General features: G+C 65.4%; 3 protein-coding genes across 3 annotated transcripts; 2 read left to right on the forward strand and 1 right to left on the reverse strand.

Annotated features, from left to right (window-relative positions):
• Positions 1 to 2,442: 2,442 nt before the first annotated feature.
• EMIHUDRAFT_213165 (hypothetical protein) lies at positions 2,443 to 2,799 on the forward strand (the record flags this gene model as incomplete). Its single annotated transcript, XM_005765291.1, has 1 exon — positions 2,443 to 2,799. One exon carries the CDS (start codon positions 2,443 to 2,445, stop codon positions 2,797 to 2,799), a length of 357 nt encoding a protein of 118 aa, XP_005765348.1.
• Positions 2,800 to 3,106: 307 nt separating this feature from the next.
• EMIHUDRAFT_213166 (hypothetical protein) lies at positions 3,107 to 4,068 on the forward strand (the record flags this gene model as incomplete). The annotated part of the gene is made up of 4 exons (XM_005765292.1): positions 3,107 to 3,361; positions 3,440 to 3,614; positions 3,837 to 3,946; positions 4,057 to 4,068. 4 exons carry the CDS (start codon positions 3,107 to 3,109, stop codon positions 4,066 to 4,068), a joined length of 552 nt encoding a protein of 183 aa, XP_005765349.1.
• Positions 4,069 to 6,214: 2,146 nt separating this feature from the next.
• EMIHUDRAFT_437243 (hypothetical protein) lies at positions 6,215 to 7,619 on the reverse strand. The gene is made up of 3 exons (XM_005765293.1): positions 7,277 to 7,619; positions 7,097 to 7,182; positions 6,215 to 7,002 (listed from the first exon to the last, which is right to left on the reverse strand). Exons 1-3 carry the CDS (start codon positions 7,598 to 7,600, stop codon positions 6,546 to 6,548), a joined length of 867 nt encoding a protein of 288 aa, XP_005765350.1. The 5' UTR covers positions 7,601 to 7,619; the 3' UTR covers positions 6,215 to 6,545.
• Positions 7,620 to 8,833: the final 1,214 nt, after the last annotated feature.

Consider the following 8,833-nt stretch of genomic DNA (forward strand, 5'->3'; position numbering starts at 1 on the left):
AGCCGCCTTGTCCACCTGCTGGACTGCGGCTGCGGCCCGGGAAGCACGCCGAGCGCCAGGTGGGAGCGGCATGTCATTGAACTGGAACTGGAGTGTGGGGCGATTTTACTGCCCGGCGCGACTGAAGAAAAGACTGGTTGAGGGGAGGTGCCAAGCAAGGAAGGAGGCCATCCAACAAACAAACGGTACTCGCACGAGTAGTAAGTGATCTGTGAATGAATGCCGCGCATCAGATCCCTCCTTTGTTCTCCTTGGTAAGAGTGACAAAGTAAGAGTAAAGAGAAAAAATACTCGGGCTGTCGCCGTCCCAAACTGTCACTCCCCTTTCTCCCGGCCGGGGTGGGCGCGCGCGAGGGCGGCGGGTGTGCGGGATGTCTGTGGGTCCGAGAGCGATATGCCATGTCCGCCTTGCGTTTGTTTCATAACATCGAAGGCAAAGAGAAAAATTCAACCGCAATTTGCGGACCGGCCCTTGAACTCGGTCATCACCACCCACTCGCGCCGAAGGGAGTGTTGAGCCGATTCTGTGATTGCGGCTGCGTGGTTGGTCGGCGGCCGTCGCGTTCGGTCGTCCCGTGCCGGCCTCGGCGTCGCGGCCCTCGCACACCCTGGGTTCGTCCGAATTCGAATCGCCGTTGTGGAGTACGGGCGCGGCAAAGTCGGCGCCTCGACAGCGCCTCGACGGCGGCCGCAAAAGCCGTCTCCTGCACGTCGCCGCGCGGCCTCGAGGCGCCGCGAGCGTGCGCTGAGGTCAGCACGACTCGCTCCGGCCCGAGACGGCCGACGCGCGCGCTCTCGCTCCCACCTCTCCATCCCGACGCTCCGCGCTCGCTGTGTCGCCCGCGATCGCGGCATAACCACCGAGCCGCAGCGCGGCGCTCGGCCCGCGCCGCCGTCTCACGAGCTCGTCTCTCGCCCGCCGCGCAGGCGAAAACCAACTCCGTCCTCAAGGGCAAGCTCGAACGACTCCCGTCACTGTACCCCTCGTGCCACGCTGCAGCCGCCGCTCTCGTCTCTCCTCTGTCGCTTCGCCGCGGTCGCGGCCGCACGGAGGTGCCACGGGCCGTGCGAGTGATACTCCGCTGCGTGCTGTCCGGCTCCATATACTGCGACTGGTGCGCCGCGGATGTTTGAGAGTGCGGTTTAAAAAGGTCCTGCCCCGCGCCTCCGCGGCACAGAGGCACTGGAGGCAAACTGCGGGCGAATAAATATTTTTGAAGGGATGAACGCGAGCTCGCGGGGTCCACACGAAAGCACCGCTTGGCGGTGTCAGAACCGCCCTCTTGGACCCTGGTGGGCCGAATCTGCGCCCTCTGGGCCCCGGCGGCGGTCCCGGAGAGGGCCAGCACGCGGGCTCCGCCGACGATCTCGCAACGCGGGTCGCGCCGCGCGCCTCCCGAACGAAGCGTGTTGGTGCGCGATGGCGATCCTCGCCTGCGGGGAGCGGAGCACACGCGTCGGATGGCGAGGGCAGCACAAATATTGCACTCACGTCCCAGTATGGCAGCAGCCGGACGGGTTGGGTGGCGTGAGGACAGGGGGTGGTGAGGATGATTCCACAGATCTCGCTGAAAATGGCCGTGTCCTTCCCGGGGGAGGCAGGCGAGCGCACACCTCGCGTCCGAGCGCGAGTCGACGAGTGGTCGCCGAGAGATCGCCGAACCACGTTTCGAGTGCGCGCGCCGCGCACACAGCACAGCTGCGGGTTGTAACTCGACTGCCGATCGCGCGCGCGGGATTTGAATGGAGCTCGCTGGCGCCAGTGCACGGCAGCACCGCCTAGTATCTCGGCCGGAACGAACGAGCAGTCCCCAATCGACACGTTGAGGACGCTGGGCTGGATCTGTTGAACTGCCACAGCGGGCGGAGGCGCGGGTGCCAGAGGAGGGTGACGGCCGGCGGCGGCGTACGGCGGCGAGTCGGAGGCGAGGGGGTGGCCCTGCCGCGCGACACCGGCGCCCCGTCGGGACCCACGCTGGAGCAGCTTCGGCGTCTGGCGGGGCTGCTGCGGCGGGCGGGACTGCGGCGGCGTACTGGGGCGCGAAGCGGCAAGGTTGGGCGGCGGCGACGGCGCGGCCGGCGATCGGCTCGAGGCGGTCGATCTGCCCGGTGACTGGGTCTCCTCTCCGCTACCCGCGGCCGGGGCGAGCCCGCCCTGGGGGCCCGCGTGCGTGCCCGCTGTCGTCGCCATTTTCTGTCGATTGCGGCGGCGCCGTACGCCTCAACGAGCGGGTCGCCGAGCGCGCCGCGCGGCTCTGGGCGTGCCGCGTCGACCCTCTCGAGCGATCGGGCCGCCTCCGGGCGCGGCGCGTCGAACGGCGCGGCCGTCAGCGAGGAATCGGCTCAACACTCCTGGGCTGGAATTCGGCGCGGGTGGAAGGTAGGCACGCCGCCATCCGCAAAAGGGATTACCAAACACACGCCGTCAGCTCACTATTCGGCATGGCCATCCTCTCGGAAGTCTCCAACGTGACTCTCGGAGGTTCGCATCGTTGCGTGATAGTCGAGCTGGCGCCTGTGGGGGCGGCGGAGCCTGAGGTAGCGACGGCGGAGCGGGAGATGGAGGCGGCGCAGCGCCACGTCGCTTGGCGCCCCGACGAAGATCTGGTCCTCCTTCTGATGTTTCGCAACGGCGCGGGCTGGAGCCGCATAGCCGAAGCACTACCGGGCCGAGCGGGCAAAGAAGTTTTGTCGCGGATGTCGCAGCTGCAGGTGAAGCACGGCTTCAGCGCTTCCGACGAGGGCAGGCTGGTACTGGACTCTTTGCTCTTGGCCTGCGGCATCGACGAGACGGCCTAGAGAACATGAAGCGCGACGGCTTGGCGCTGTACAGCGGCTCTAGATACGCTGCCCGCGAGAAACAGCTCTCGTTGAGTCATGGTGTGCTGCACCTGAGGCGGCACGCGCGGTGGCCCCTGCATTTCACATGGCCTTGGGTCTCTCTCTCGCATGTTTTTGTATGTGTACGTACGAACTTTTAGCTTACTGGGAGAAGAGGAAGAGGGAGTCTATGTGTGTGCACATGTCGCATAAATTTGTCTTAAACAATTTAGAGACCTGGCGGAAAGTACACCTACAACTTTTACGGAAACGGCCAAACGGGGCCATGGCCGACGCTCGCGATGGCCCGTCCGTTGCGGCCAGGCTCAAACTGTGCGCGCAAGCCACAGGAGAGGCGGTGGCGCCGCAAGACGAGGCGATGATTCGCATCCTCTCGCGGCTCGCCGTGGAGAACAACTGGTGGAGCTTCAGCGTCAACCCGACGCCCACGGGCAAGCAGTTCATTGTCCAGCCCCAGTCCCAGTGGGAGAGGGACAGGGAGCGGCAGCAGGCCAAGGAGGGCAGTGCCCCACCGCAGCCTGTGCCTGCTGCCACTTCCGCCGCGGCACCGCCCGCAGCACCGCCTGCCGCCGCTGCAGCTCCGGCAGCAGCACCGCAGGCACACCCGCAGCACCAACAGGTGCAGCAACCCCAGCCCAACGAGTCGCCCGAGGGGTGGACCAGGGTTGGGAAGGGCGGCATGCCGGACAGGTTCACCATGAGGAACCATGGCCGCAAGCCGCCGGGCAAGGCGGTCAAGCGCAAGCCTGACCGCCAGCCCGCACCCAAGGGAGGTGGACCCCCACCCACCTCTCCCAAGGTGAACAAGAACAGGCTGAGCGCGCTGGGCGCTGGCCCTTCTGGCACCAGCGGGAGCCACGAGCGCGCACCGCCGCGCTCCCCCTCCCCCTCCTCGCCGCCTGCCAAATCACCGCGGCCATCTGCGCCTGCTTCCGAGTATGACTCCGAGCTCGACCAATACTTTTCCGACGCCGAGGCGCGGGATAGGGTGGCAGGGGTTGTACACGACGCAGTGCAGCAGGCTGTGATGCAATACGGCTATGACGACGAGCTCTTCCAGGATTGGAGGGACGGCAAGATAGGCGAAAAGGACTTGCCGGAGGAGGTGATGGCTATGACTTTGGACCTTTGCGAGAGGTGGCGAGCGGAGCAAGAGCGGTGTAGGCGCGTCCACGCGGCGCAGCGGCTCTCCCGCGACCCCGGCCCCTCTCGTAGCCGCAGCCGTAGCCGCAGCCCCAACTCTTGCCGCTCTTCCGTGTCGGGTTGTGACGAGGGGTGAGGGGACACGGATTGAAGATCCCTCACACCAAGATCGTGCAGGGCGGGGACACACGTCCCTAAATCCCATCTCGTCTCAGAGTTTGTCCGTTTTCTTTATTTATTTATTTACACCTCCAGCTGAGCAGAGAGGCGCAGCCCTTGAGGCAGGCATTTTTGGCTCTGTCAAACTCGGCCGCCCTCGCCTTACAAGTCCGCCCCTGCGTCAGATACATGCGGCGCAGCTTGGTGATAGGTTTCTGCAGCTGATGGAGGAGGCCGGCGACATGGGCAAACCGCACGGCCAACCCTGGGTACGGCGGGCGACCCGCAAAGTGGATGCCGATGAGGCGATGGTCAGCGCCGTACACGGGGGCACCGGATGCGCCCCCGCAGGTGTTGCCACCGCCTCGGGCAACGAGATGACAGAAACCTAGCTCTGGATCTGGAGGGAGGACCGTCTCCTCTGACGTGATGGCAGAGGACCCTCTCCTCTGACGTGAGCCAAACTGGTAGCAGAACGACCGCTCACCACGGTCGAGAACGTCAGGCGGATGCGCTTCAGGTTCCCGGCGTCAGCGCCCACCACATGCGAGTTGGTGAGCATCCAGCCGCCACCGTAATGCGCTCCGGTGCCGCCGCGGATTTGGCCCGGATCCGCGTTGAGTATGTCGAGACGGCACGCAGCGGCGCGCGCACGCGCAGCCTTGTCGGTTGCCATGACTCACAGGGAGCAGCTACCAAAGGAGCTGCTCCTTTGGCAGGCGCTGACTGAGACACTCTGTGCGACACGCCGTGCACAAAAGAATTCATCATCCGAACGGAGCGGTGGCTGGCCGTCAAAAAGTAGCAACCGCCAGGGACGTCACAAAGTAGCAACCGCTGCCGCGCACGCGCACCAGCTCGGGCAGCCTGGACAGGATGGCCGGCGCTGCAGCTCCAGTTGGGTTCCATCTTTTCTTTCTTTCTTTCTGCATGCAGCTCCGGGCCGAGTTTTTCTTTTCCTGTGAGGACGACGGCTTCTATGATAGAAGCCGTCGTCTGCGCTTTGCCTGTTGTGTGTGCGAGAGACTTTAAATTCTCTTTTCCTCCTCCTGAAATTCTCTTGTGTCCAGCCCACCCCAGTGTTGTGAAGAGGGTGAAAAATTCTCAATTCCCCCCGCGTGATTGCGATGATCAGCGCCTCCACCTTCTGCATGCTCATGGCCGCCGTCTACGGCGGCTTTGGGTTCACGATGTTCCCGATGGTCAACTTCTTCTACGGTCCGGAGTCTCCGATCGCCTACTTCACACGGAGACGAGCGAGTTCCAAACGTTCTTTGCGCGGGTCGTCGGTCTGCTGTTCATCATGATCGTGCTCGGGCCGTACGCCTTCGGCGTTCCGTGTGAAAGTGCCTGCAAGCAGTACCTCGTGTGGAACACCCTCAGCTTGCCCCTGTTCATCCAGGCGGCGTTCTACTACAAGACTGCCGGGCCGGGCGTCAATGCCGTGACGCCGTTCAACATGTGGATCCCGCAGATCGGCATTGGCGTGGTGTTTCTCATCCTCAACCTCCTCGTTGTCTTCACCCCGCCGGCGAAGAAGGGCAAGGCGACGAAGTAGAGAAGAGTCGCTTTGCGTTCACTGGCAAGTGCTCTCGTGCGCGACGCAACACGCACCGGCCCTTGGTCCATGTGCGTTCGGTGGCCGATCGCGATGTGTCTGAAGTGCGGAAGAGAGGCTGAAGCGTCTCGTCTGGGGTGTGGGGTCCCCCCGGGCGGGGTGTTTTGTATAGCGGCACATGTCGTGGCTGTAAACGTCGTCGTGAGCTCGCGCAAGTGTGGTGTCGTATGTAGTAGGAGGCACGGCCGGGTGCTCCAATACACGCATGCTTGCCGCAATATGGCACATGCTCCAAAGTCCAATGCCCCCGGGGCTAGGGCTCTCTAGCCCGCAACCGATACCAATCGTCCGGCCCTGGGCGTGCGCGGTGCGGTTACCAACCGCACTCTCCAAGTGGAATTTTACAACAAAGCTCCAGTGGAAAGTGTGCTCCAAGTGTCCGCAAGTGCTCCCGCCCCAAAGGGCAAGGCGCAAAAGGGACGGTCAAGGGCGCGCGATACACGTGCAGCGGTGCACACACAGCTATGGAAACACCGTTTTTTCTTTCGAGAGCGCACATTTCGGGACAGTACAGGGAGCGGGCAGATGTGACATCCATTCGGAACAGGCGAAAGAGACATAAGCGCGAGCCGAGCGAGAGGAGCGGACCCACCCACGACATTGGGCGGGGCGAGCAATCAATATGCGTGTGTATATGTACGATATACGGCGGGCGGGGCGGGGGGCGGGGAAGGGGTACGTCGGGGATTTGAGTTCCTCGGGGCTGGCCGGCCGACCTCGTTGGTTCGCGCTTCAGAGTGCTGGGGCCCGCTCGCCACGCTCCTCGGGTCACGAGATCTCTCACTCACGGGCCTCCCCCCGTACCTCCACCCGACCCACCGCCCACGCCGCCGCCGCCCGCCCCGCCGTCACCCTCCTCGGCCGACCACGACGCCCTCGCCAGCGGCGCATCCTCGCCGAAGGAGCCGCGCACCCTCTCGAGCGCGCGGCGGGAGAGGGGTGAGACCCACGCGCAGGTAGACGGCGGCGCTGCAGCCTCAGTCGTCGGCGAGGCCGCACAGAAGCGCTGGAAGGAGCGGACGCGGCCGCCGCCGGTGACCTCCCAGAGCTGGTGCATGATCACCTCCTGGCCGCCCGTGGGCTGCTCGCCGTTGAGCAGGGTCGGCGTATGGCGGATCTGGACGGCGACCGAGCCGTCGAGGTTCTCGAGCACGTAGTCGATGTGGTACGCGCTCGTGTTGTACTTGGAGAAGATGGCGCGGTCCCACATGAGAAAGTACTTGATGCTCGGGATTTGGAACCTGCTCAGAGGGCGCATCCACGACACACGTCAACAGCGGCCGCACCTGGATGTGTGGTGGCGAGCCTCCGCGTGGTGGGCGAGAGTGGGCACACCTCGGCAAGGAGGCCGGCGTGGCCGCCCCCTCGATGGAGAGCTCGATGGAGACGAAGGCGTCGGGCGCGAACAGGGACTCCGCCATCTGAGACAGAGTCGGGAGGCGGTGTGCGTGAGCGCGGGCGGGCGTGGTGCTGGGTATGGGGCGTAGGCGAGAGGGCGAGAGTGTGAGCGCTCGCCGTCTCGCCGCTCGCGGTCCGGAACAGGCCGGTCAGCCAGTGGTTGAGCACACGCTCCACGACCGGCACAGGAGCCTCGCCGAGCGGGCGGTCGATGATGCTGCGCTTGCGCTTGCTCCTGCGCCGCAGGAGCTCCTCCGTCGCGATGGAGGCGAGGTGGTCGAGTGCGCCCGAGCTCGTCGGCGTCGACTTGCCCGGCAGGTCTTCGTCGCCGTCGCCAGGCTTGGAGCACAGAGCCGCGTAGCGTGCGACGCACTTGCTCCACTCCTCGCGGCGTGCCGTCGAATTGCCCCACCCTTGCGGGATCGCGATCGTCCGTTCCATCTCACTTAGCGCCTTACTGCTCGCCTGTTGGACCTGCTCCTATGAAAGGTGAGTCGCCATGACCAACCTGGCGGGTGACCTTGTTGCCATTCGGGTGCCCCTGGGAGGACGTCTGCAAGCCCCAGGCGCCTCACTGTCACAACAACAACAACTGTCTGTCACACGCTCATGTTTGTGTCGTGGGTGGCTGCGCATTCGGCAGTTGCCATCTCTCCCATCACCCTCATGGTCGCCATTCAACTCGGCGGAGAAGGCGTCTAGCGGCGCAGCCCCGCATCTTCTCTGCCGCAGGGCGAGGTGCAGGATGAGGTGAAGCAGGTCTGAGTTACGAAACGAAATGGAGATGCGAGGGGAGGTGACATCACGCGAAAAATCGCGGCCATGAACGGCGGCCGGTCTCTCCTGCCTTGGGACAGCGTTCTCGAGGCACAGTGGCGCGAACACAGACGAGTGCTCAGAAGGCGCTACGATGCCGCAAGCATTGAGTAGAGCCCGTGCAACGCGCATGCACGAGCGAGGCCCCGACGGGCAGTGGTGGGGTCTGGCAGGTGGCAGAGCGGGTGGCTGCCGCACGGCGCAAGGCTCAGTCGGCTTCTACGACATGGCTCAGTGGGCGACGACCCACAAGGAGTGCCGCAAGCTGTGCTCCGAGAAGATGCACTGCCTGGCGTTCGAGTTTGCCTCGTTTCCGTCGGGCTACACGAGATGCGAATTGTGCGCCGGCTCTCACCACCCTCTCGCTCGCTGCTCTCTCGCGCACTGCTCTCCGCTCGCCGCTCTTCGCCTCTCCCAACGCTCTCTCGCTCGCTGCTGTCGCCTCCTCTGTCGCCCACTCCTCCCAACCCTCCGGTCGATCGCAGGCACCGCATCGCTCCAACGCACAGCTTCCCGGTCGACGGCTACCTCTGCTGGCTCAAGATCCCTCCAATCTCGCCGCCGCCGCCGCCGCCGCCGCCGCCGCCGCCGCCCAGCCCGCCGCCAAGCCCTAGCCCTCCACCGCCAGCGCCGCTGCAGCCGCCTGCGCCGCCAGCGACCCCGCCGCCGCCGCCACTGCCGCCTCCGCAGGCGCCGCCGCCGCCGCCGCCGCCGCCGCCGCCGCCACTGCCTCTGCTGCCGCCGCCGGCCACGCCGCCTCCACCCTCGCCCTCGCCACCTCCGCCGCACCCCCCGCCCCCGCCCTCGCCCTCGCCGCCGCCTCCCTCGCCTCAGCCGCCGCCGCTCCCGCCGCCGCCG

The sequence above is a fragment of the Emiliania huxleyi genome (genome assembly GCF_000372725.1).
Source record: "Emiliania huxleyi CCMP1516 unplaced genomic scaffold EMIHUscaffold_56, whole genome shotgun sequence".
Lineage (NCBI taxonomy): Eukaryota > Haptophyta > Isochrysidales > Noelaerhabdaceae > Emiliania > Emiliania huxleyi.